Here is a 26,401-nt window from a genome sequence, read left to right as displayed (position 1 = left end):
GGAAGCCTTGTATGACGCAGAGTGAACGAACAGAAATCAGGAACATAGTTTACACAACATCAAAAATACTGTAGGGCAGTGGCTAGGGGGCGCAGTGAATAGAGTACCGGCCCTGGAATAAGAAGGACCTGGGTTCAAATCCAGCCTCAGACACTTAACACTTACCGGCTGTGTGACCTTGAGCAAGTCACTTAATTCCAATTGCCCTGCCCTTCCCCCTCCAAAAAGCAAAAAAAAAAAAATATTGTAAAAACAACCCACCTCCAGAGAGAGAGATGCCTTATAGTACAGAGATGTCATTTTTTAGACATGGCCAATGTACAAATTTGTTTTGCTTAACTATACATGTTTGTAATAGGGCTTCTGTTAAGTTTTAGGTTTTTTTTTAATTTTCTCAACTGGGCAAGCGACAGAGTGGGAAGGAAAGAAAGAAAATCATTCTTTAAGAAAAGTAAAATAAAATTTAACTTAAAAAAAATGTTTTAAGTGACCAGTTGCTTCACACCCAGGCTCTAAAACTCACATCATAGCAGGCAAAAGCCCCCAAAGTTGGTAGAGAAGGAAGAGACTAGTCAAGGCTTCTAGGACAAGCAGCACTGACCCAGTCAGACTTCAGGATGAGAAAGAGCCATGGGTGTGGAACACTGCAAATAATGTCAGATTTTTTAAACAAATTGTTTAGTTTGGTAATTTTTTTTTTCTTCCTCTTTTTTTAAATAAATTCTTTTTTTATAAGAAATGGCTCTCAGGGACAATATGCAGAAGGGTTTACAGGGGAAAAATTTAGTGATGTAAAGACAGAAGGTATCAATAAATATGTATTCTTAAAAATAAACTGACTTCAGGGTGTAGACAGAAGATGGGAACTAAGAGAAGTCTCACATCTCTCCTGGATCCGGGGCTTTAATAAGGAAAGGGGGTTCAGGTGCTTTTTTTAATGGAACAAACAAGGAGGGCGAGGCTCAGGACAGCATCCTTACCCGCTTTGGTCCTCCAGGACTCCTCCTCAAGGGCAGCCAATAAGGAGGGGAGAACCAGCTTCACCCCGTGAGCACTCAGGTTACTCATCACAGCTTTCGCACAGTCATCTGCAGCCTCAAAGGAGAAAAGAAATTCAGAAGCAGCCCCCATCCCTCGAAGCCCAGCCCTGCCCTGCCCCAAGGGAGGACTGGGAATCCACATCCTCTTCAACATGCATATAGAGGGCCAGGCCCTGGGCTCCTGCAGCTCCAAGTCTGGCCCTGCCCAGAGGGTGTGCATGTCAGAGCTGCAGGGTCCACCTGGACCTCAGCATCACCTCTGCCTGACGACCATCAGTAAGAGGAGAGCCAAGTAATTTTCAATGGCAGCTGCCCATGATAGCTGCGACTTCTGCCTGTCCCTGTACATGACCATCCATCAACTATGTGAAGAAGCCACTTACCACAAATCCCCCAAGTAGCTACACACACCCAACCCCAGCTCCAGTGACCCCTCCTCACAGCATGAACTCCAGCTCATCTAAGCCACCCTCCCACTTTACAGATTAGGAAACTGAGAGCCAGACAGAAGAAACCTCACAGATGACATACTGCAGGAATGGGACGGGATTTGCCCCTAGGACTTCTCGTTCCAAATGCCCCTAGATTGCGGTGCATAGATGCGCCCGAGGGAGGAGGGCCTCAAGACTTACCTCGCGCACATACTGGTTGCCATCTCCGAAGCAGAGCAGCAAGTGTGGTAACACATGGACCACATACGGCTCAAAAAGCTTCCCCAGCATGGTACAGAGCATCTCGAAGGCAAAGAGGGCCCCTGGGGAAAGCAGGCGCCGGCGTGAGACTCGGCACACGGAGGAAGAGGGAGCTGGCGAGGCTTCCAGGGCAGGCAGGCAGTGTGGCTACAAGACTCAGGCACAGCCTCACCTGCGCTTCCTCACCCACCCCCCACAGAGCCGCGGGAGCCAGGCAGGGACCCCTTAAATGCGCTTACACCAGCACCCCACGAGATGCAGAGATGTCCTCTCTCAGCAAAGGCCTTCCCCAGAAGGGTGGCGGAGGCCCCACATGGAGCCTTGGCTCTGAGCACTGAGCAGGCAGGGTGAGGCCTGCCCACCCCAGACAGCCCCAAGCCAACGCAGGGTCAGAGAGACGCGCCTGCTCACCCTCTCGCCGCCGGAAGTTCTTCTTGTCCTGGATGGCGTCGGTCAGTGTGGTCATCATCTCCTGCTGCTTCAGGGACAGGATGCCTAGGCCCTTCACCAGGCCTGCAAGCCCATAGGCCGCCCCTTTGCGCTCAGCATATTTGTCTGACTCCAGCAAAAGCTGCATCAACTTCTGGATCATGCCCCCAGCATCCTCCTTGATGGCAGGCACCAGAGGAGGCAGACAACCAGCTACAGACTCCTGGACCTGGGGGGACATGCCTTCTGTCAGGCTGGCCTTCAGCCACCTATCCTCAGTAGTGGGCTTGGCCACAACCCCAGGGAACAGGCAGGACCAGGTCACTCGCACTAAGGAAACATCAGGGGCTCTTAGGGAAGATACAAAGTCCTCCCCTGGGTCCTCGCAATCTGTCCACAGTAACTGCCCCTGGGCCTTCCAGCCTCATTTCTAACTCCTCCCCCCACAGCCCAACTGGACCAGGGCCACCTTCAGCACTGCTGATGTCCCTGCTGCCTCCCAGAATGCTGGGCCGCCCTGCCGTGGCAAGTCTTCCCAGAGACCCCTCCCTCCTCCAAACATCCAACAGCTTGGAGACTGGCGTATCCTAGTGCAGATGCCGTCAGTCCCAGCAGACGAGAAACTCAAGGGGGAGAAAAGCAAGCATTTGTTTCATGTCTGTCAGATCTGTTGAGTGCCTCCCTCAATCACCAACCCCTCTCAGAGTGACCTAAGTGTGTCTGGCTTTGTCTGCAGGGTCCACAACAAAGTGTATCAGCTCAGACTAGAAGCTCCTTGAGGGCAGGGCCCAAGGCTTTTTTCATCTTTCTATCCCTGGCACACAGCAGAAGGTCAACCAATGTCTGCCCAATTCAACATGGAAAAAAGACATCAAGTCACACAAACCCAGGAGCTTCTCAGCCCTCTCCTTCCTCTAGCGTCCCCCCAGGCCCCTGCCAGGCCACGGCATTAGACTACTCGGGATAAGACTGTCGGTCAGAGGACAGGCGCTGTGCCATCACAATGCCGTACACAACCGTGCCATCGGTCGTGCAACCAGGGGCATTCTTCCCAGTTTAGAGAGAGCACCATTTGCCTCTAGGAGAGGACGGATTCAACATGAAGAACCAGCCAGTTGGAATGGAATTCTCCCATTCCCCTTCACACCAGGGGCTGCTGATCTCTTAACGGAAACGCCTTTCCTCCCCAGATGGGGGGGGAGGCCTGAATCTGAGGTTTCTTAGGTAGACAGGTAACTCCCAGTGAGGGCACTCCCTCTACCAAGGCCAACCAGTACCTTCTCTACCGCTCATTATCCAAGATGAGGCTGAAGCCTGAAGGAGTAAAGGAATCAGAGCTCGCACATGCACAGAACCTTCAAGTCTCCCAAATGCTTTGTGTGAACCTCACTGGGAGAGGGAGGGACCCACATTTTACAGCTGAGAAAACTGAGGCAGGCAGAGGTGCAGTGACCCAGCCAGGGCTGCATGGCTAAAGGTGCCCAAGGCCAAGGGGCTCTGTCCACCGATGAGCTGCCCAGAACCACACAGCCAGTGTGTGCCGCCCGGGAAGGTCTGTTGTTGTTGTCTGTTGGCCCACGAGGCCAAGAGCCAAGCCCTCTGCCACTGTGTCTCATGCCAGGGCACATCAGTAAGGTCACCTGTCACTGCACATGTGGCACCTGGGTCTCCCACCCACATCCAGGGGAGATCTGTGCCATACTTGGAGCACCCTCTCCCTCTTCCTCCCAGGCCACCTCGGGTCCCTTCCTGCCAAGTTCCCTCCCTAACCTCCTGTGGAGATGACACAAGGTGGAGCCCCCCCAGCCCATCTTCCTGCTGTGGGTCATCAGGCGCCCAGTGTGACTGCTCAGTACCTGCTGTGAAGGGGTGGAAAGAGCGGCCACCAGCTTGGCTACAATCGGCTTCACTTTAGGATCGCTCTTGTCTAGATGCTTGGCCAGAGAGCCCATCAGGATCACCACACTCTGCCGGACGGCATCGTAGCTGGCGTCATTGGGGGCATCCTTCAGAAACTCCTCAAACACAGGCAGCAGGGAGTTGACATTGTCCTGCAGAACCAAGAACCCCAGAGGACGCTGCACATCTGCCCGCCTTGGGCCAAGCCCTCCAAGAGCCCAGCCTCTGCTGTGGGGGCTTGAGCTTGAGGGCAGCACCCAGGCCACGATACTGTGGGAACAAGGACAAAGCTCCACATCCTGGTGAAATTCATGAGAAAAACGAGTAAGCTGGAGCCAGAAAACAGCTTCACTCCGAGTTCTGGGAGAACAGACGACCTGTCTGGGACGTGGGACTTCCCTGGAAGACAGCACCAACCTTCACCACACAACTTTGCCAGATTTCTTTCTGCCTTTCCTTCTCCTCACCAGAGCGGCAAGGGAGAGACAGCCCCCATCCCCGCCTCTGCCTCTCAAGGACGGCATCCGTGTCGCCACGGCCCCCGCCAGGCCCACTCCTGCCAACACTGCCCTCCTCACCTTGCCGTGGGTATTGAGCGTCGCGAGAGCAGCGTCCAGCATGCACTTGCGGACGTCGGGGCTGCGGTCATTGAGGGCGTCGGGAACAAAGAACTGGAAGAGCGGTTTCACCTGGGAGCTGTCCAGATACTGCGAGAGCTTGTTCAGGGCTAAGGCCAGGCCACACCTGGGTTCAAGGAAGGGAAGGAGGAGTAGTGCCAGGACCCACCCCCAGCCCAGCTCGAGGGGCTCTGCCGAAGCAAGAGAAAAGGGCGCCGGTGGCTGCACCACTTCTCTTGTTCTAGCTGACTACTGTAAGCGGGTAAGCCCTGCTCTGCCTCAGCCCTTCCACATGTAAAATGCAAACAGTACGACTTCTCCCTTCTCCCCACTTCAGAAATATGTCGTACAAATAAAAGGAAGGACCAAAGACAGGACACACTTCCTTTTGAAGTGAGGATGCCGCTGCCGTGGTCACTGGCACAAAGCGGGGCCATGTCAGGGCCTCAAGGGAATGAGCCCCTCCCCAACTCTCCAACTAATGCCCAAAGGGGAAACTGCAAGTGGCACAGCCCTAGGTCATGTCAAAGCAGCACCCCTCCCCTCCCCTCCCCACACCCCCAGCCCTGGGCCCTTCCTCATCACCTCCAAAAGCTCTGCCCAGGGAGCACCCAAGTCACCAAATACCTGGCTTCCCACTGATCTGGAGGAGATTCTGAGATCACACGCCCCAGGGCATCCAGAATTGGGGGTGGCCTCTGTAAGACACCATCTGGTCACAGGCATTTGCCAAAGCAAGTCAGCAAATTCCCCCAGCCCCTCACAAGGACTGAGAAACAAGGAGCCCAGCCCTCAGTGCCACCATTCCCTCTATGACGAACAAAGACTGAGCCCGCATTCATGTGAGGAGGAGACAGCAAGTGCACACCCTCCCCAGGGCCTGGGATGACTTTCTGTCCAGGTAACTCACATAGAGCTTCTCCTGGTAGATCTCCATGAGCCTCCCCATGACTCGGGCAGCCTGCCGTGGATACTGGGCCACGGCTTGGGAGAGGGCCTCGGCCCCAGCCTGCCGAACCGCGGCCTCATGATAGATGACGTCGTCGATCAGCAGGGAGCACAGGTCAGGCTGAAGCTCCAAGTTCATGGCCTCCCAAAGCCTCCAAGAAACCAACATGTGGGGAGTTAGACATGACCTCCCTCCCTCATGCCCGCTCCCCCTTCCCCCCAAGCACAAGCCACACACTGAAGGGTAAGTAAAGTCAGAGGCTCGCCCTCCTGGCCGGCCAGCGCCAACTCTCACCTCTCAGCCAGCCTCCGTATCTCCTCCTCATTGTCAAACTTGACCACCCAGAGTCTGCGCACAAGATTCAGGCCATTCTTCTCATCGCTGTCAGGAGTTGGCAGCACCATCTGGAGCTCCCCCAAGCCCTAGAACGAGCACCAAAGTCAGACCTTCCCCGGGAGCAAGGCAAGATGCCAACCAGAGCAGGGCTGGAGACAGTCTTGAGCGACCCCAAATCAACAAATCTGTTTATCTTTTGGTCCAAGGCTCTCACAAAGCCACAGGTGGCAGCAGCAACAGCCACTCCTTGAGTCAAAGGAGGAAAATGACCTCACCATACCTGCCGAGGATGCCCACGAGGTTTATTTAGAGCCAGAGGGAAGCACAGCGCATTGTGGTGGAAAGTGTGGGTGTGGGGTGAGGGGGCCTTAGGACAAATCCCAGCTCTTCTAGTTATTTTCTGTGAGACCTTGGGTGGGTCATTTCCCTTCTCCAGGGCTCAGACTTCCCATCTATAAAGTGGGGGTGAGAAGGCACCTACCTCCCAAGGTTGCTGGGAGGCCCCTGGAGGTCACATGCACAAAGTATTTGCAGGCCCTTTTAAAGTCCTACACATGCCTGCTCTCACTATCATGATCCAAAGTGACGGAGCCCAGGATGAACCCGTCTGGATCCCTCCCCACCATGCACAGCCATGAGTAAGTGGAGGGAGTTGCCACGAGAGCCAGGGATACCTGGGCTCCCCCAGATCTCCTCCCAGGGTGAGGAGGCCACACTGTGCTAAGCGAAGGGGGTAGTGAGCACCTACACACCTGGAGGGCTGTGTCCCGCACACTAGAGCACGGGGACCGCAGGGCCTGGAGCAGTACGTCCACCTCTTCCTGTTCTGCAAAAGCACAGCCATCGTCCCCGCTGCTGCTGGCGCACAAGGCCTTGAGTGTGTCCGCAGCCAGACCCTAAGAAGAGCAGATATTCTCAGGGCTGCTGCCTGTACCAGGACCAGGGAAGCTAACGAACTTCCCCCCAGCAAAGAGGCCTGGGCACAGCACAAGAGTCCCTTCTGTCTCCAGGCCCGGAGCCAGAAAGCGACAGGGAGAGCCACAAGGCCTCCGAGGGTGACCCACAAAGGGCCGGCAGGCCACACCAGCAAAACCAACCAAGCCGGAAAGTGGCAGCTCAGACAGCTGAGCCCAGAGGCCAGCCGGGCGGGGAGCTCGCGCACCTGCAGGCGGGGAGAGCCAGTCCCAATCACTGCTGTCAGGAGCCGCAGCATATCCGTTCGAGGCAGCAACTCAGGGCCATTCTAGGAAGGAACGCCATTCCATGACTTGGGTCCTTACTTCAGCTTTGGGAGAAACTGGTGACCAAGCTGGGTGGGCTGAGAAGCGTATCCCCCACCCACTGAAGGCGCCCTGTGGCCCAGCGTCCCTGTCCCACTGTCCCTGCTACAGATGCCAAGCATGCACATCAAGAACATTAACCCCAACAGACCACAGGCCCAAAACTGGCCCAAGTATTCATTTGTGGGGATAAGGAGAATGCATATTTGGAGTTTTTCTCCTAAAAACCTCGCCTTTTGAGCGAGTCTGCTGAAGGAGAGCCAGGGGGATGCCATGACCAAACGATTCTTAAACCCCTGGATGCTTGACTGACTGAATAAGGCTCTGGACCTGAACCAAAGTTCATTTAGTCAATTAGTCAAAGACCCACTTGGGGCAGAATACTGGAAGTCCTAGCTAGACTGAGAAGGGAGAGAAGCCACGGCCAGAGGCAGACTTTGGTGCCTCCCGACACTCTCCCAGGAAGGGCTCACTGGGCCATGCTCTCTCCTGCAGCCTCACCTCATCCACCCACAGGGCCTGATTACTTGGAGAGGGGGACGACCTCAGCTGGGCATGCACAGTAAGGATCTGCAAGATCTGAACCATGAGCTGCTCGTCATTTTCGCTACGATTGGGGGTCTCAGTCAGCACCATCTTCAGGAAAGGAAAGACCAAGGAAAAGGCTGGGGCGGATAAGGGGGCAGCATCTGCAAAGAAGCGAGAGGAAGCCATGTGGGGCCAGCCAGTGGCCAGAACACGCCCTGGGCACCCCCACTGCCCCTTCAGGACCAGGGAAAGCAGAAGGCCAGAGGGAGCCCTGCCTGAGAAGCCCCTACTCTTCCCAGCTTTTGGGCCTACTGAAACGAGTGACAGCAGCACTCCCAGTGGGCAACCCTGTCCTCTTCAAGATGGGGGCTGGGGTGGGAAAGGGACTAGGAGAAGGCCAGGCAGAAGTAAAAGTTTTCCCTGATAACCTAGGAAGGAGATCGGATCCCATGTGTGGGGCTCTGACAGCCAGAAGACCTGGGCCTTTGGAGCTACAGTCAGTCAGCAAGCCCTGGCTCAGGACAGGGCTACTCCTCCTACCTGGCTCTCCCTTGCCTGTCTTGGCAGGGATGGTGTGGGCGTGTAAGAGGTTCACAGCCCGCTGGGTGGCAGCTGGAAGATCTTCCTGGCACCATGACTTATCCAGGACACACTCTGGTCTGAGCAGACGCAGAGTCACGTGGCTCACTAAGGTACCTGGGGAGGATGGAAGAGAGCCAGGGTCAAAAGGCCTGGAAAGATATCAACAGGCACACGGGCAGACCAGCCTCCCCAACCCCACTACAAGAATGATTCTAAAGGTCTCTCTCCGACCATAATCATCCCAACCACCCTGGGGAGCACGTATCATGCTGCCCAGGAAATGGGCCCCGAAGCCCACAGCTAATTAGTGGTCAAGTGCCCCAGTTCCAAGACCACTCCCCCCTCCTGCCACACGGCCAGGCTGGCCCCTGGGGCCGTGGGCTGACAGGTCACATGTACCTGGAACGAGAAGGGACAAACATTCTGCACGCTCAGCTAGGGGAGGGCTGGACAGCCCAGAATCAGAATCACAGAAGCTCAAGAGTTAAAAACCCAGGGACCACTTAAACCAACCTACTCCCCAAAAGAATCCTCATTCTAACACTCCAGTCATCGTCTCGACAAGCTCCAAAGCAGCTCAGAACACATGGGTTAGTGCTCTCTAACCCCCCACGGACCCTGGGCCTGCGCTCTGAAGCCAAACAAACAAGCGCAATCCCCCCTTGGCAGGACGTCATCCCACCCCTGGAAGACAGATCCCACTCCTCTGCCCTCAAGCTCAGCATCCCCACTTCCTTCCACCAACCCTCAGGCCCTTCACCATACTGACCGCCCTGCTTTGGACACTCCCCACCTCACCAATGTCCTTCTCTAACCGCTGTTCCCAAATCTTCTCTGGCTGACGTCTGACCAGGGCCTACTGACTCCGCTCCTGAAACCCAAGGCGCTCCAAACATGCCCCAAGGTCACAGGCCTTTATTTGGCTCTCAGAGCCCTCACCTTGTGAACTCACCCTGAGCCTGCAGTCCCCCAAATCCTCCCATCCATCTCAGAACACCTGCTGCCTAAGCATGGCCCCCCTCCCCTTGCACCTGACAATCAAACCAATGCTCTGGTAGGACCTTTCTGACTCCTAACTCCATGGCCTGGTCATTCCTCCCAGTTCTAGGGCATCCTCAAACCTGATCCCCAAAGAGGATCAGCATACACCCCACTTAATACAGAGATCCAACACCCCCCATCAAATAGCAGCTCAAGACCTCCCTAGCCTGATACAGCCCCCACAATGCACTGGACTGCCCTCTGTAGCCCTATGGTGCTGCCAGGCTCCTCTGAAAAAGACCAAGCCCCAAATGGTGGCCCTGGCCCTTCAGAGCCAGCCTCATAGACCTCCCTTCAGCACAGCTTCTCCCACCTGGCACTCAAGGCCCTTCACAAATTGGTCCCTACCCATTTTTCCAGCCTTCGTTCAAATCTCCCCTTTCACGAGTCTCCTATTCTGGCCCAAGTAGGCCACTAGCTGGCCTCTGAACCAGACACTCCACATCTCCCATCTCCAGACTCTTGCATATGCCAGCCCCCATGCCTGGAAGCCCTCCCTTGCCCCTTCTTCCCCTCCTCTCATCTTCCTCTATGGCTCTTCTAAGAAATTTTAACCTCCTGGCTTTCCTGTGGATTTTCAAGCCTCAATATGTCTTGTATTATAGTGACACACAGACAAGCTGCATCTGCCAATACAATATAAACTCCTTATATCCAGGAAAACAATGCTTAATTAAACATGAGCTGATTTTTTATTTTAAATGTAATGCCACCCAGTGTTGTGGAAATAACCCCAGATCTGGGACCCAGGACTAATCAAACCCTGGTTCTGGAGACTTACTATATAACTCCACAGACAGGGTACGTTTATACACTGAGGGGACTGCTCTAAATGATTCCATAGAGCTCCAGATCCTACATGAGGAGAAGCCTTCCTCTAATAACCCCCTAACTCACACTTGTCATCATGTGACCAGGCAGTTGCCCGTGCCCCAAGCTGAGAGCCTCGGGGACCCTCGAGCACCCCACAGGCAGGCACTAACCTAAAGTCTTCAGCCTTGGGGGCATGACACAGCCAGCCAAGGACAGGAAAGGGTCCCTGATCCTCGGAGCAGCCAATGGGGACCTCAACAATGGCAGGAAAGAGCGCACCAGGACGGGGATGTACTGGGTCAGCCCCGGCGGGTTCCTGTTCAGAATGGTGTCCAGAAGCCCAAGAGCTGCCGCCAGTGTGCCGTCAAGCTGCAAGAAGACCCAAGGTCAGCGCACTGGCCCCCGCTGGGAAGGCCTCCTGGCCAGTGTTCTTCCAGAGAGCTGGACAGCTCACTCACCTCCTGCAGCCGTCTCCGGATCTGCGCCTCCTTGTCCAGCTGGGCCCGTACCATTTCCTTCTGTTTGCTGGTCAGCTGGACCTCATCTTTGATGCCCTTCTTCTTCTTTATCTCCTAGAAAAGACAACCAGCCCCTCACCACCCAAGGAAACTCCCTCTGTGAAATCGAGAAGAGGAAGCCAGAGCCCAATGGACGAACCGATGGCCCCTCCCCGGCCAGTCCCTGACCCCATGGCTGCTCCCCTCACAAGCACATGGGCTGACCTCTCTCGGTCCACAGTTCCATGAGGCCTGTCTTTCAGTCCCTTCTTCTCAGCATGATTGAGATCCCAGCCCTCCAACACTGAGGGAGCTTTCATGGGCCCGTTCACCCTCTTCCCAAAAGCACGGCCAGGACACCCTTAAAGGGAAGGTCCTGGAGACGTGCCAAGACCCCCCCCAAGCTACAGCCACCTCACTGTTGGGCCAAGGCCACCCTGCTGACCTCCTTCAGCTCCAGCTCAATGATCTGCTCCTTGAAGGAGTAGGCCTTATTCTCTCGCTTCATGTTGGCCTTTTTCGTGCTGTCCTGCTGGGCACTAGAAACACCACAGAGAGGGAGGAGAAAGGGTCTGATAAGGCAGAACCATGTGCCAGGCATGGTACGAGGGGTCCCTGCCCTACAGTAGCTTACACTCTGCTGCATCAGGAAGGACATACCCATGTACACAAAGTCATTCAAAGAGAAGATGGAGCACTGAAGGGAGAGGTGCCCCAAAGCAGAGGGGGGGGATGGGGAGGCCATGGGGGTCCACAGTGCCTCACCTCGGAATCACAGATTTATCATAGAGCTCTCCAGCCGGTGTTTTCATGATGGCAAACTCCTCCCTGGTCACCTGGCTCAGGGCAGGGTTCTGCACCGTGGCTGTGATGGTGTTGATCAGCTGTGGGAGGACACGCTGAGGGGACAGGACGGAGAGGGCACCCATCGCGTTCATGGATGACTGGCAAGGCACAGAAAGAGTCAGGGCTCGTGGGAAGCTGGGTTCTGTGAACTCCCACATTCCACAGTGCCTTCCCGCTCCCCTAAAGCGGCTTCTTCTGCAATCCACACAAGATCCCCACGTCCTACCCCACCCCACACCCCCACTCCGGGCACCCTCCTCCTCAGGTCTCTTACTCCAACTCCAATGCTGATCACACACCCACCATGAACAAAGTGTGGGGATACAAAGACAAAATGAAATGGTTCCTGACCTTAAGAAGCTTACATTCTACTAAAGCAATATAGCATGTACACAGAGAAGTAAGAAGTGAGTGGCAAGGGGGGCAAAAAGGCAAGGGTGGAGAGGAGAGCCAGACCAAATAAAAAAGACAGGGAGGGAGAAGGAGACGAACAGAGACAGACAGAGAGACATAGAAAGAGAGAACAGGGGAGAAGGAGATGGAGAAAGAGAGGCAGCCAGAGACAAACAAATAAAAAGAGGTGGGGAAAGGAAGAACAGAGACGAGAGAATGGGGGGAGGTAGAAAAAGAGAGGGAGGTAGAGAGAGAGAGAAAGAAAGAAAGAGGAAAGGGAGACAGAGAGACAAAAAAACCAAAGAGACAGAAGGAGAGCACATGCTCCAAGAAGGGAATGGAGACATCTCCTGAGCAGAGCCTTGGAGGAAGCCTGAGCATGGGAGTCTGAAGGGGAAGGATGTATAACATGCCCAGCTGAGGAACACATTCGTATCCTAGATATACAAAGAGACCCTCGAGGTTTTTTGGGTGGGGCAGAGAACATGCGTGGTGAGACTTCTGTCTCAGTAAGCTCATTTGGATGCCCATGTGGAAAACAGATTGCCAGAAGAGGGATGGAAGCCAGATGAGCCTGGAGGCCTGCACTCAGGACACAACTGTGTGAGGGGAGCAAAAGGGTAGGACGGGACGGAGAAGAAGAAGGAGGAGGTCAGCAGAGGCCCCCAAACACTGCGCAGACAACTGCTAGGCATGAGGATCACAAGTGAGGACAAGGGAAAGGGAGATGCCAAGTATGGAAACCAGGGCAACTGACTCTAAGGATGGCGGTGCCCTCAGCAGAAACAGAGCAATCTGGTTCAGAGGAAAAGGTGGTGAGTTCTCTTGCAGACTTGTTAAGGGAGAGAAGTCATGGGAGAGACATGAGAGTTCAGGAGAGAGACAGAAGTCGGACAGAGGGACATGAGGACTCTCTGCTGTATGGACAGACTCATCACCCTATGATTATCCCATGGGATCAAAGCAGTTCAACTGCTCAGACAAAATACGAGCCAATTACCTGGCTCAAGGTTGTGTGAGTGGTGATTCTGGGAAGGAGCTGATCCAGGTGTTTGGTGATAAAATTCATGGGATCGATCTTCATCTTCACCAGAAGGGTTGGCCAGAGTCCGGACTGCACCGCGACTGAGGGGTAGAAGGAAGATGACCTGAACCTCTTCCTGACACATCCTCTTGGAAAGGCCAGCTAAACTGCCCTGCCCTTCCCTGCCCTGCCCCTGTGCCAGCCCTCCTGCCACCAGCCACACACCTATGGAAGGATGATGGCTGACAATCAGCATCTCCTGGGCCAGTCTCTCTGTCTCTGCAATGTCAGCCTCAAGCCCTGGTACCCCCGAGATCACACACAGGGTCTCCTGAAGGACACGAGGAGGTACGTAGGCCTTTCCCTGTTCAGACAACTCGCCTGACTCAGTCAACAAAGACTCTGAGGGCAACACCTGGGAAGACAGTTCATATCATCAGGAAGGTATATACCAAGGCTCAGAGGAAAGACTTAGCCACCTCCACTCTCTGAACAACGCCAGCCCTGCTCAGCCTTTTCTCTGGAGCCCTGGCAGGGATCCTGCTGACTTTGGACTTCCTACCCTGGGTCCCCCTAGGCTAGAGGGAGGCTGCAGGGAGGAAACACCTGTGATTCTGTGTCTCTAAACCTTCTAAGCTAAAGGAGCAGAGCCAAGGGTCAGACCAGGAAACCGAGCTGACCACAGGTCTGCAGCAGGCCCTACAAGGGCCTTCAGGGGCTTGCAGGTGAGTCCGAGGGCCAGCTGTGCTACCAGGCTCCACGTGCCCCTTGCACTTCCCAATTCAGGGGGAATTGTGGCTACTCTTTAGAGGCTCTCCTCACTAGGATACAGTGCAGCACAACTGAACAGGTCCCACTGGAGAGGAAGACAGGACCTGGGACTTCATTAGGGCACTATATTAAGTGATAAGTTTCTCAAAGAGAGCATTGGGAAGGAGAGAGGAGGGAAACTGGGGAGAAGAGAGAATAAAGAGTCTAAAGTGAGTGGGGAAAAAACTTTTGGACTCCACAAAACGCTAGCCTCGGAGTTCCAGAAGCTCTGCTCCAAGGCTGCCTGGCCAGGGGTCACACAGCCTCGAAGCCTCAGTCTCCTCATCTACAGAATGGAGACAATGTCACACTACCTGCCTGCTGTGAAGGAAGCATTGTGTGATTCTTAAAAACATCACATCCAAATTAGTCATTAAAACTACCATAACCCAAAGCAGCCCCAAGGGAAGGAGGAGCCCGAAGCCCGAAACGTCCCCAGCCCAGATCCCCTCACCCTGTGAGAGCTGAGGATGGCTTTCAGCTCGTCGAGCAGCCCATGGGCCAGCGTGTAGCCGCCCAGGGAGGACAGGAGCTTCCGGACCGTCTGCTGCGCCTGCCTCCTCACGTGCCAGGCTCGGCTTAGGAGCACGGCCACGAGGGCCCGGTGATACTGCCTGCAAGCACAGAGACAGTGGCTGAGGAAGGCCCATGAGGGGCCTTCCCAGAGAGCCCAAGGGAGATGAGCTGTACGTACTGGACTTTGCTGCCAGGGAGCCGGTGAGCATGGTCCAGGAGCAGTCTCTCGGCCAACTGCAGCACAGTGCACATGGCTGCAAGAGAAAGGACGGAGACCAGTTAGCAAGAAGCAGGTTCAGCCTAGCCGCCGCGAGTCATTCTGAAGAACGATTTTCCAAATGACTAATTATTAGCCAGAACAGTTCAGGAAACCTTGCTTTTTTACAAATAACAATATTTAAAGTGCAGTCACTTCTTTTCTGCACAGAGCTAAACCAACAGTTTGTCTCCTGCTGGGAACCAAGTCTGCCACCAGCCAGCCAAAGCTTTTCAGTCCCCTGTTAGAACACAAGAAAGCCCTCTCGACAGCACCAATTAACCAATCAGCTGTAATTACAGCCAATCTAACGGCTCCATTATTTTCTTGTCTCTACAAATCTCCCAGCTTCTCCTACACACTTCCTGGGCCCCACGTGAGCCGGGCATGTTCCCTGCACACCTGCCCTTGCCTCCTTGGGCCAAGAGCGCCAACCTGCATCTTCGGGCACAGTCACAAGATGGGGAGTCAGGCCTGGGTTCAAATCACGGCTCTGTGACCTTGGACAACACCAGCTTCCTTTTGGGGCCTAAGCTTCCTCATCCGTGTAACAAGGACTGGATGCCCGCTGAGGTCCCATACTGTCCTGAACTTGCGACCCTAGGGTCCTACTTGTAGGAATCTGTGAGGATCTGCTTGCTGAGCTAAGCTGAGGGCAGGGGCTCTTAACCTGGGGGCTCCAAACATGGGTTTTTTAAATGTTTTAATAAGTGAAGTTCAAAAACATCAGCTTTCTTGGTAACACTATGCGTTTGAAGCATGATTCTGAGCAGGGGTCTCTCAGGGGTCAAGGACACAGAAAAGATAAAGCACCCTGGAGCTAGCACAAGGATTAGGATGTAGGAGGCAGCCTCTGAATCCGACCGATACCTTCACAAACTCACCATCCTCGGAAGCCAACAACAGGAACTTTTCCGAGGTGAAAAGCTGCTTCTTCTCATCTACAATCAGCTGCCAGAAACTGTTCAACTTGGCCTCTGCAAGGAAAAGGAGCCCACACATGATGGGGCTGCACACAGGTACCCCTTGCCCCAAGGCAGCCCCTGTCCCAGCCCGCAGCTGCCCAGCTGTTCACTCTGGGATTCCTGGAGCTTATTCAGGGAAACTCTACACAGACAACTCTCTGGTAAAAATGCCCCCCAATCTTAATAAATAACAGGCTCCTTCAGAAATCAGTGGGAATGCAGGGCAGGACTGAGGGGACCAGGGGAGGTGAGAGCTGAGCAGCACAGGGGAACAGGAATAGAAAGGAGTGAGAAGGGAAGGTTCAACATTGCTGCTGCTAAAAGTATGAAGAAGTCTGTCCTGGACACTCTACCCTGTGTGGCCCTTTCTTCCCCATATACTGGAGCTCATCCACAGCTGGCCTCACAAAGGAGCCACATTAGCTCAAGAAGAAAACACTATTTTCCCCATACACAGTTGAGGACGCAGGCATCCGCACTGTGAACTGAAAAATCCCAACAGCCACTTCCATGTGACTGATGAAGGGCTTGGAGCTGGTGTAACAGAAAGCAATCTAGAAAAGGAAGGAAACAACGCTCCGAGGAGAGGTTTCCCCTGCCCCGCACTACCTGCAGGGCTGAGACCAAGCAACCTGTCCTCTGACCAGCCCAACATGATGGTGGCGGGGCGAGAAGAGAACAGATCCTAGTTTTCCTCTGCTCACACAAGCTCCTACATGCTGAGATGCCAGGACCCAGACGTGACCCCACCCAGACGCCATGCTCCAACAAGCCGATGGTGCCCTTACCGGCTTGGTTGTCAATCACAGACAGTCTACAGATCAGCAAAGCTGCGGCAACCCCTTCTGTTACTATGGGAACCTGAGTGCTCTGGGATGCTGCCTTTTCCACAGTCTGGATCAGAAGGGGGAGAAAGTCCACGGCTTGCAGGAGTGTGTCACCTGTAGAACAGGAAAAGACCCTCAGGAGCCATGACCCCAAGGGCCAGAAGGTGTCTTGCTGAAGAAGGCCTTACTAACCCTGAGTTACTTTTTAAAAAATCCTCCACACAACAAAGGAAAAAGTGCACTGGCCAACCAGATTTCAATCTCAGACATCAAAACCCAAGCTGGACCCTCCTCTGTGGGACACTGAGCCGGAAGAAGTGCAGGTGAAGGCTGTTTCAAACTGGACCTGATGCTGTTTCCCCCTCAGCCTCGTCCCCTTCTACCCCTTTGACCTACTCACCCCCAAAAGACTCATCCCCCTCTGCCCATTGGTGAGCTCCTGCTGGGGCCTTCATCCCCTCTAGGACCCATTCCTGACTTCCAAACCTGGTACCTTCATCTCTCCCCCCAGCCCAGCTTCTTAGCCCCCTCTTGGGAGTTTCCCCCACAAACTGTAAGCTCCCCGAGGGCAGGGCCTTGCTTTCTTTCTTTTGCTGGTACCTGTATCCCCAGCACTTAGCACAACACCTGGCGCTTAAGGTGAGTGCTTAACAAATACTTGTTCCCTTTCTCTGTCCTTCAGCCCCTGCACCACACCAACAAACTGTCTTCCATTCAGTCTGAGCCACTACTCTAAGTAAAGGAGTGGAGGCGGCCTATTTCACATCCTCACAGACGGGGTGATGTGCCCGCTCCCAAGTGCCTAGTGCTGCAGAGATCAAATAAAAGCCCTCTGCAGTCTGGGCCCTTGACTTAGAGCAGAGGCTTATGGGCAGAAACAGAAATACAAACTGGCCAACACGCCTGACAAGGAGACCTGCTGACTCCTCCAGAAGAGACTCAGGACAGCTCGGTGTCCTTGGTCTACCCGCAGAATCATGACTCGACTGTCCTCAAAGTGCCCAGAGGAGTTAGGCAATGAAAATTCCATTGTGCACTTTGTCCAGGGGATCTGCCCACAGCAGGACAATGACTAAGAAGCTGAGAGCACTCTCACCTGGGTCTGACTCCAAGTCCAAGGCTTTTCCCACTGAGCCTTCCTACCTTTTCTTTAGGGAAAAAAATGGATAAAGGCTCTTTCATGATTCTCCACTAACAGTCTTCCTCCCCAGGTTACAGATGGAATACCTAGGGTACAAAGAGATACCTCCTACAAAAGCACCAGTCCTCTGTCAGTGTTCTCTGACGCCAGCCAAGGACTGGGGAACCCAATGGGGTGGACCTTACACAGTCCGTCAGACACTCTCAACGTGCTGGCTGATTTTGCTGAGCTGCTTTTTTTCCCTTTTCTATTTTTTGTTACAAGGGATGGCTCACTAGGGATGGTGGGGAAGTGATATATTCAGAAACTGAAGTGATGTCAAAACAAAAAATAGTAACGGAATGAATTTTAAAATAGGCTAAGCATTTTTCTCATCAACAATCATCAAAAGTCTCAAATCATCAGAGAGAGAAATCACACATTGGGGCAGTAGGTAGATATGAAAACAAGCTCTAAGAATTTTCTTTGAAATGTGCATTCAAAAGTTAAGAACAGGGGGCATCTAGGTGGTACAATGAATAGAGCACCAGCCCTGAAGTCAGAAGGACCTGAGTTTGAATCCAGCCTCAGACACTTGACACTTAACTAGCTGTGTGACCTTGGACAAGTCACTTAACCCCAACTGCCTTGCCTTCCCCCCTCAAAAAAAAAGTTTAAAAAAAAATAAAACCCTCTCTACTCACATGACACTCTCCACTCCTCGGCTTGTAATGACCAAGGTTGCATCTGACTATTTAATTCTTGCTGGCATATCAATACCAGGATAGGTGGTCATTTCAGCACAGTGTTTTTTTTTTTTTAAACAAGTCCAAAATTAAGGATGACTCCCCAAATTAAAGCATTTGTGAACTAAGAATTGTTAGACTCAGGGCGGCTAGGTGGCGCAGTGAGTAGAGCACCAGCCCTGGAGTTAGGAGGACTGAGTTCAAATCCGGCCTCAGACACTTAAACCCAACTGCCCTACCGTCCCCCCTCCAAAAAGGAAAAAAAAAAAAAAAAAGAATTGTTCGACTTGATCTTTAGGAATCAAGAATGTGCTTCCACAAATTCAGAAGGTGAAGTTTGTGGTCTCTCTCTCGCTCCTCCAGCTAACATTCAGGTTCTGAAATTCTGTACCAGACTTCTAATGAGAGGTGTGGACACCTGCCCTTCACCATGGCTAATCTCCAAGTTTTCCAAGTCTGGCCAGAAGTGAAATAGTTAACAGGCCTCTGAAGCTCCCCCGCCAGACAAGCCAGACTCACCTCGGAAGGAGATGAGCATGCACTGCAGGTAAGCATGCCTCACAGCAGAGGTGGACGTCTTCAGGCTGAAAGCCTTCTTCAGCCACTCGATGACCTTCTTGGGCACTTCGGTGGTGAAGCGGTTACACCAGAGGGCAAGGGTGGAGACAGCATGGACCAATGTGCCCTCATGAACTGGCAAAGGAGGAAGGGGCCAGTCAGCGGAAACAGAAACAACCCAAAGTGACCAGGGCATGGCAAGTTAAGCAAGAAGGAGCAGTAAATGTGGACAAAGGGAAGCTGGGACATTCGCTCCCTCCAGAGACAAGGCACACAGGTAAGGAAGCCCTCCACATGGACTCTCATGCCACCGCCCTGGCCCCAGTCCATTCAAGGTCTGTGCGCTCTCACCTTCTTGTTGGAAGAAAGGAATGAAGAGCTCGGCCACGGTCCCACTCAGAGCCTGGCTGGAAAGCCCAGAGACCACGTGGTGACTGAAACTCCCAATCCCTAGAGGAGCAGCAGACAGCAGTGTGAATAACTGCTTCGGGGCGAGGACTTAACTGGCTGCCATTCTGCTTCCTCCCACTAACCAGCTCGGTTCAGGGTGGTGTCCCCTGGGGGACACAGCATCCTCCCTGCCAGGGCTTCTAGCCACCAGCCCATCTGGGCCCCCAAGGCCTGTCCTCCCAGCAGTTCTACTTTGTGCTTTAGAAACGAGGCTTTTCCAGTGACCAAGCACTGGCGCCCGCCTTCCCTCTTCCACTTCTTGGAACTTTACAACTTCACATATGTCCCCTTTCTATTTACTGATGCCATGTGTGTTTCTTGGTGACCTTACTACCTCCCCAGCAGAGGGGGAGTTCTTGTTTCAGTCTTTGCCCTCATCTCCCCAGGGCCTGGCACAGAGCATGCATGGCATAAACACTTATGGATCCTCCTCTTCCCAGGGAGCCCTCCGCCAACCCAAAGCTCAAGGAAGGAATTCTTCCAACTCCATCTCTTCACAAAGCCTGACCTACTACTGACCCCAATTCTCTCTCCAACTACCCTGTACCTGAGAGGACACTCATCTTCTGAGCAACAATGGTCAGTTTTCCCTCAGAACCTGTCAAAAAGATATCAAAAATATGAGACCTACATCATCCAAACATTCCAAAAAGATAAGACCCGGAGGCTGAGATAACATTTCTTTTAAAAAGTCACCCTGGACAAAGAAGGAATAGTGCCTCCAGAGCTCAAACTATATTATACAGCAACAGTCATCAAAACCATTAGCTAAAAAACAGAGAAAAAGGACAATGGAACAGACTAGACAAGAGAGAACCAGAAACAACGGAACTCAACAACCCAGTGTTTAATACACCAGAAATCACAAATTCCTTAGGGAAAGCACTCTCTATCTCATAAAAACTGATGGGAAAACTAGAAGGCAATATGGCAGAAATTAGGATTAGACCAACACCTGGCACCATATTCCACAATACATTTTTTTTAGCTTTTTGGAAGGAAGAATGCAGGGAAGTTGGAGTTAAGTGACTTGCCCAAGGTCACATGGCTAGTTAGTATCTAGTGTCTGAGGTCGGATTTGAATTCAGGTTCTCCTGACTCCAGGGTTAATGCTCTATTCACTGCACCACCTAGCCACCCCACACAATACATTCTTAAAAGGATACATATACTTAATATGAAAGATTCTATAAACAAGTTCAAAGAGAAACAGATTATATGCCTTTCACAGCTATGAGGAGGAAATACATTCTTAACCAAACAGGGGACAGTGGTCATTACAAAAGATAAGAGAGACAACTGATTACATGAAATTGAAAAGCTTCTGCATGGAAGACACTGACACATCTAGGATAAGGGAAGGAAGTGGTCAAATGGGAAAAAATCTTTGTAGGAGATTCCTCTGTTAAGGATTTGGTGCCCAAAATATGTGAACAATTAATAAATATATAAGACTAAGTCATTCTCCAATAGATAGGTGGTCAAGGAAGATGAATCAATAGTTCTCAAAAGAACCAGAAATTATTAACTACCATATGAACGAAAGCTCCAAATTATAACGAGAGAAATACAAATCAAAGCAACTCTGAGGCTCCACCTCACACCATGAAACTCAGCAAAGATGACAAGAGACAGCAAGTCAATGCTCGAGGGACTGTGGGAAGACAGGCATGCTGGTGCACCGCTGGTGAAGCTGTGAGACTGGGGGCAGACAGGCACGCTGGTGCACTGCTGGTGAAGCTGTGAGACTGGGGGCAGACAGGCACACTGGTGCACCGCTGGTGAAGCTGTGAGACTGGGGGCAGACAGGCACGCTGGTGCACCGCTGGTGAAGCTGTGAGACTGGGGGCAGACAGGCACGCTGGTGCACCGCTGGTGAAGCTGTGAGACTGGGGGCAGACAGGCACGCTGGTGCATTGTTAGTGAAGCTGTGAGTTGGTACCAAAAAGCAATCTGGAATTACACAAGTAAAGTGATTAAAATGTCCATACTCTTCAACCCAGAGACTCTATTATACAGCTTATCCCCAAAGGAGGCCATCGATTAAAAAGAGAAAAGTTCTCACATACACAAGAATATTTATAGCAGCACTTTTTGTGATAGCAGAGAATTGGAAACAAAGTAGATGCCCATGGCTGGAGAACAGCAAAACAAACGTAGTGCATGAATGCTATGATTACTGTGCTGCAAGAAATGATGAGTGTGATGAACACAGAGAAGCATGAAAAGATCTAAATGAGCTGATACAGAATGAAGTAAAGAGCCAAGAAAACAACCTACACAGTAACTACAACAGTGTAAATAGAAAGAACTACGTGCTAAAAAAAAAAAAAGTAGGATGCGGCTAGGTGGTGCAGTGAATAGAGCACCGGCCCTCGAGTCAGGAGGTCTAAGACACTTAACACAAAACTAGCCGTGTGACCGTGGGCAAGTCACTTAACCCCAATTGCCCTCCCCCCCAAAAAAACCAAAGTGAATGTTGCAAAATCATAAAGAATGAAAAAGGCTCGAATAAAGAGAAAGGCATCCCACCTCTTGAAAAGGCAGGAGGTCCACAACTATTGCACAGCACATACATTTTCAGACTTTTCCAATATACTGAGCAGTTATGCTGACTTTTTTCTTATTTTTTTTTCTTTTAAAAATACTATTTGCTATATGGTTAGGTTATGTTACATTGTGATTCCCGGGATGGGGGCAGGAGAAGGGGAGGCATACTGGAGAAAAGTATAGTGATGGAAAAAATAAAAGGCATCAATGAAAAGTTTGTTTTAAAAAAAAGTTACCCAGGAACAGCCACAAAGACTATTCCCAATTATGGGGCATGTACATGGTAGTCTGGGCCGCTAGGTGGCGCCATAATGCACCAAACCCCAGGACTGGATCTTCCTGGGCTCATATCTGGCCTCAGACTAGCTGTGTGACCGTGGGCAAGTCACTTTGCCCTGTCTGCCTCAGTTTCTTCACTTGTCAAATGAGCTGGAGAAGGGAATGGCAAACTACTCCAGTATCTCTGCCAAGAAAACCCCAAATGGGGTCAGGAAGAGTCAGACCTGAACCACCACACAATGGTAGTCTCGGTCTTGGCTTACATCTGGGAATTTCCTAACTACCCCTTGACATGCCAGCCTCACCCCCATCGGATGGCGCCCCGAAGGCTACTCACCCCCAAGGACAGCAAAGAGGTGTCTCGTCAGGGACTCCATAGCTGATGGATCACTGCACTGTCGGGCCAGATTCCTCAGGGCCACCACGGCCTCGTCCATCAGCTGGGGGGTGTTTGATTTCAGCTGACCTAATGGGGAGACACGTGAAGACATACACACTCAGCTGAGACACCAAGCAATGTAAAGGAATCTTCACTTCAGGATCCTAGAAACTGCTTTACAAAACTAAAAGTGCTCCATCTGTGTGTCAGTTATCACATGCCCAAATGTCAACCCCCCACCCTCCTTCCCTTTCCAGGGTCTCAGACTGGAAGCTGGGCAGGACTTTGGAAACCATCCAGTCCAACCCCTTCATTTCAAAGAGGAGGCCTTCCCACCTGCTAAAAAAGTCTCATTTTAAGTATGAAAAAGGGCATGGGCAACTCGAACACCGTCTCCAAAGATTCCTGTCTAGAGTCAGACCACAAAACTAGAGGGAATCTGCAGCTGTTGATGTGGAAACTGATTATCTGGAGATCAAGTAACATGGCAAAGGAAAAGGGGGAGAAGCTGGAGAACCTCTCATCGACAAGGCCAGTTAAGGCTCAGAAGCTGCCCAGCCTCGCAGCACCCCGATGAACGGCTAGGGAACACAGTCCTGGGCCTAAGGCCTAGCTTCCCTACTCACTGCCTGGGTGACCCTGGGCACCTTCTCTGTGCCTCAGTTTCCTCATTTGTAAATAAAAGAGCTAAGATAGGAAAACCTCTCAAGTTCCTTCCAGCTCCAAAGTTATGGTCTTCTAGTCTTCTGCTGAACCACAAAGCAAGAGGAAAGAGTAGATGGGCAGCAAACTTGGAAGGGCCAAAATGGCCTTTCTTTCCCCCACCACCCATCAAAAGCTAATTAAAAGTCTCTCCTGCTACAAAAAAAAAAAAAAGCTAGATGCCAGCCACCCTTAAGGGCTGCACACAAAGCTGCTCCTCCTCACCCTACAGAATGGCAGAGGGGCAGAATTCATTTCTAAATGAGCAGAGTCAGGGCAAATTGGAGCTGTTCAAGACAGAATGAGAACAAAGAGAGATTGACAAAAGTGAAGATTAGTGAGAAAGGCACTTAGTAGGACTTACGCATCTATATTTCTTCAAATGTGTCTCAAAGTAATGGAATTATTTAAAAATAGTGGGGAGTGGGGTGGCCAGGTGGCACAGTGAGTAAGAGCACTGGCCTCAGTATCGGGAGACCCAGGATTGGTTCTGGCCTCAGATACTTGGCACCCACACAAAAAGTAACTGGCCGTGTAACCTTGAGCAAGTTACTTAACCCCAATTGCTTTAAAAAAAAATTTTTTTAATAGTGGGAATTAATGTAAATGGTACACATAGCCATTTTAATTAAGAGTTCTTTTTTGTACAAGAAACATGAGTAATCAGAAAAGCACACTCCATTACTTTAGACTTGGTTATATGTATGAGTGAGAGTCTAAAGTGAAGGGATTTGAAGGTTATCAAGTCTAGACTTCTCATCTTACAACAGGGAAAACAGGTGAGAGCAGAGCCCCAAGCCCAGCTGGGCATGGCACCAGGTCACAGGAACGGGCCTGGGAAGGCTCCAGGCCACTCCCGAAGAGCCAAGTGAACCTGCTGCCTCATTTCTGACCTTAGCTCACCCCATCAGCAGCAGGTACAGCGTGTGTCCCAGGGCCTTCCTAGAAAAGAAACTTACTGGCAAGGCCTTTCACGATGTCCAGGGCATACTGGCTGAGGTCAAGAGTTACCGATGCCAACAAGCAGGAGACAGCTAAAGACGGGAGAAAACAGCAAGTTTTAAGTGTAATTAATTAATCCATTAGTTCAACTCAAAGATGATTCCAACTAAAGTCCAGGAAACCACTTCCAAAGAGTCCATTTGTTCAATCTCTCCATTCAGGCCAAGCAAGAATCAAGGGGCTGCCCCGTGGCCCAACATGAACAGTCATTTCTACAGATCCACACCAGCTGCCATGCCAGGCTGTCCCAAGGTTCCGCTGATGTCACTACCGCCCGGTCCTAATTGTCCCCCATGTACCCAAAAGGGAGAAGAAAAGCTGGGGATCCAAAATAACCCCCCTCTTCTCCTCTCCAACACTTTCCATTCCCTTCTAAATCAAGGGACCACCTCTAATCTCTAGACGGATCCCAACTAGACAAATGAATTCTGCAGAACCATTTTCTCATCTTGACCCTAGTAACTAACGCTGAATCCAGGGATCAGCTCTCCTCATGGCATGTGACCCTTCACTGTCACCTACCCAGCAGAAGCGTCTACTACTCACTTTCAATGACATTCTCAGGGCTCCGAAGTAAGGATTTCTGCAGGGAGGGCAGTACCAGGTCCTTGAATTCAGAGTGTGAGATATAGCGGAGAATTGGGGTACAGTTGTCCTACAGAGAGAACACAGTCAGACAAGCTCCCACAACCTCCTGGCTCCGGATAACCCAAGAGGCCCAGGGAGCCGAGGCACGGGCGTCCAGGGCTCTCCCTCACTCACCAGCAGGTACCTCTGAGGTTTGACTTTGCTCATCAGAATGTTTTTCATGTAGAAATCCAGCAGGGTACTCTGGAAAAACAACAGTATAGTCAGAATGCCTCTCTTCTGCTCACTGGTCCAACCTCCCCTCTGCTGGGTGGTCTCCTCCATAAAGCAAGAATCAAGATTCCAAGGAGCTGGGACTTCCCCAGTATGGGCAGTCCCTCCCCCGTGCAGCAGTACCCTCACTAGGAGTTGGCGGGTCTGAGAGAGGCTGGAGCTGAAAAATCCATCCCCTATGGCCAAGCTTTGAACTCAAGCAGGCCCGGCCTCTGCTGGCACACTCGGGGTCACCTCCAGGCCATGGTGAGGCATTGGAGCATTCACCCCGTCCAACTGTCCCCCACTAGAGTCCGCATCATCAGACAAGGCTGCAGCTCAAGGGGCAAGGGAGAGAAACCTCATCCTTTTGTCACAAGAGCAAACACTCTGCTAAAAAGCTAGACCCTCCCTGAGCCCCTCAGGACCCTCCAGCCCCCAGACCCATCTCAGACCAGCCTCTGCTACTGTGACCAGTTAGGCCCTAATGGGCACCATCAGTCCTCCCAGCAAGCCCAGAGGGCAGAGTAAGGCCTGGGCCTTCCCAGTCACCCCCAGACTCACCTTGTGTCTGTTGACCACGTCCATCTCCTTCTGGTTCGTGCAGAACTGCACCAGGAGCCCGAGCATGCCGGCATAGTTCTGGCTCGGCTCCAGGCTGAGAATGACTGACAGGTACTGGTCCACCAGGCCCGAGTTCTGAAGGAAGAACCACCAAGGGGGTCAGAGGAACGGGCACCAGAGCTAGCGCTCAGGTCAGCCCCTCTCAGTGCCCTCCATCACCTCTCTCCACAGGGTGTTCAACTTCTTCACAGCGCTGTCCACCGCATGCTTGTGCGAGCCGCCCAGGACTTCCAACAGAAGCAGGCACTGAACCTCCACCTGCCAAGACCAACCAGGGCCCCGATCAGAGTAGGCACAGCAACTCCCCAACCACAAGAAAGACACCCCCTGCTCCTATCCCCCTACCCTCACCGACCTGAGCTGTCCTCACTGCCCCACCTCTACCCTCCTAGGGTCAACTTCCCAACTCCTCCTCCAGTCTATGGTGCCAGGACCTGGCACCCTTAGAGGCCTCCCAACTGCGAGTCTGGGACTTCTATAAGACCTGGGACACTTTCACATGCTGTGGCAACAAATGCACGCCAGCTTCTCTGACTCTGATTATCTCCTGGGGAATGCCTGGCACCCAGGCCCTGAGTAAGTGGTCACTGGACAGGCTGGGATGGGCACAGCTGCAGCACAGGGAGTGAAGACAGCACCAGGCTGGGCTCCGCCTGCAACCACAATGTCTGCCGCTCACAGGGGTACTAAGAACAGGTCACCAGTGTCGCCCTTGTGCACATGACAAAGCCAGAGACCAGGGAGGTGAAGCCTGAGGCCCCCCAGCACACATGTGGCAAGGCCGGGGCTTTCCCCACTTTATCACAGACCC

At 52.3% G+C, this 26,401-nt stretch overlaps 1 protein-coding gene across 1 annotated transcript in view; it reads right to left on the bottom strand.

Moving 5' to 3' along the window:
- The window catches only part of GCN1 (GCN1 activator of EIF2AK4), a 60,757-nt gene that overhangs the window by 22,385 nt on the left and 11,971 nt on the right, over positions 1 to 26,401 (bottom strand). Inside the window, exons 6-36 of the mRNA XM_069081667.1 lie at positions 25,750 to 25,848; positions 25,531 to 25,665; positions 24,889 to 24,957; positions 24,673 to 24,781; positions 24,084 to 24,158; positions 22,381 to 22,509; positions 19,762 to 19,812; positions 19,116 to 19,214; positions 18,726 to 18,899; positions 16,302 to 16,454; positions 15,433 to 15,525; positions 14,471 to 14,546; positions 14,231 to 14,390; positions 13,192 to 13,381; positions 12,943 to 13,067; positions 11,469 to 11,647; positions 11,149 to 11,242; positions 10,665 to 10,778; positions 10,377 to 10,575; positions 8,311 to 8,466; positions 7,744 to 7,931; positions 7,125 to 7,205; positions 6,715 to 6,858; positions 5,921 to 6,048; positions 5,588 to 5,777; positions 5,305 to 5,375; positions 4,639 to 4,804; positions 4,018 to 4,212; positions 2,144 to 2,390; positions 1,673 to 1,794; positions 981 to 1,095 (exon numbers count right to left, since the gene is read on the bottom strand). Of these exons, the coding sequence (XP_068937768.1) occupies positions 981 to 1,095; positions 1,673 to 1,794; positions 2,144 to 2,390; positions 4,018 to 4,212; positions 4,639 to 4,804; positions 5,305 to 5,375; positions 5,588 to 5,777; positions 5,921 to 6,048; positions 6,715 to 6,858; positions 7,125 to 7,205; positions 7,744 to 7,931; positions 8,311 to 8,466; positions 10,377 to 10,575; positions 10,665 to 10,778; positions 11,149 to 11,242; positions 11,469 to 11,647; positions 12,943 to 13,067; positions 13,192 to 13,381; positions 14,231 to 14,390; positions 14,471 to 14,546; positions 15,433 to 15,525; positions 16,302 to 16,454; positions 18,726 to 18,899; positions 19,116 to 19,214; positions 19,762 to 19,812; positions 22,381 to 22,509; positions 24,084 to 24,158; positions 24,673 to 24,781; positions 24,889 to 24,957; positions 25,531 to 25,665; positions 25,750 to 25,848 (4,126 nt within the window). The remainder of the gene's footprint in view (positions 1 to 980; positions 1,096 to 1,672; positions 1,795 to 2,143; positions 2,391 to 4,017; positions 4,213 to 4,638; positions 4,805 to 5,304; positions 5,376 to 5,587; positions 5,778 to 5,920; positions 6,049 to 6,714; positions 6,859 to 7,124; positions 7,206 to 7,743; positions 7,932 to 8,310; positions 8,467 to 10,376; positions 10,576 to 10,664; positions 10,779 to 11,148; positions 11,243 to 11,468; positions 11,648 to 12,942; positions 13,068 to 13,191; positions 13,382 to 14,230; positions 14,391 to 14,470; positions 14,547 to 15,432; positions 15,526 to 16,301; positions 16,455 to 18,725; positions 18,900 to 19,115; positions 19,215 to 19,761; positions 19,813 to 22,380; positions 22,510 to 24,083; positions 24,159 to 24,672; positions 24,782 to 24,888; positions 24,958 to 25,530; positions 25,666 to 25,749; positions 25,849 to 26,401) is intronic.

Source organism: Petaurus breviceps, unplaced genomic scaffold, assembly GCF_028583685.1.
Source record: "Petaurus breviceps papuanus isolate PSGF00001 unplaced genomic scaffold, PetGlider_PUasm1.0 99, whole genome shotgun sequence".
NCBI classification, from domain to species: Eukaryota; Metazoa; Chordata; class Mammalia; order Diprotodontia; family Petauridae; genus Petaurus; species Petaurus breviceps.
This window is presented reverse-complemented; position numbering and strand designations above follow the sequence as displayed.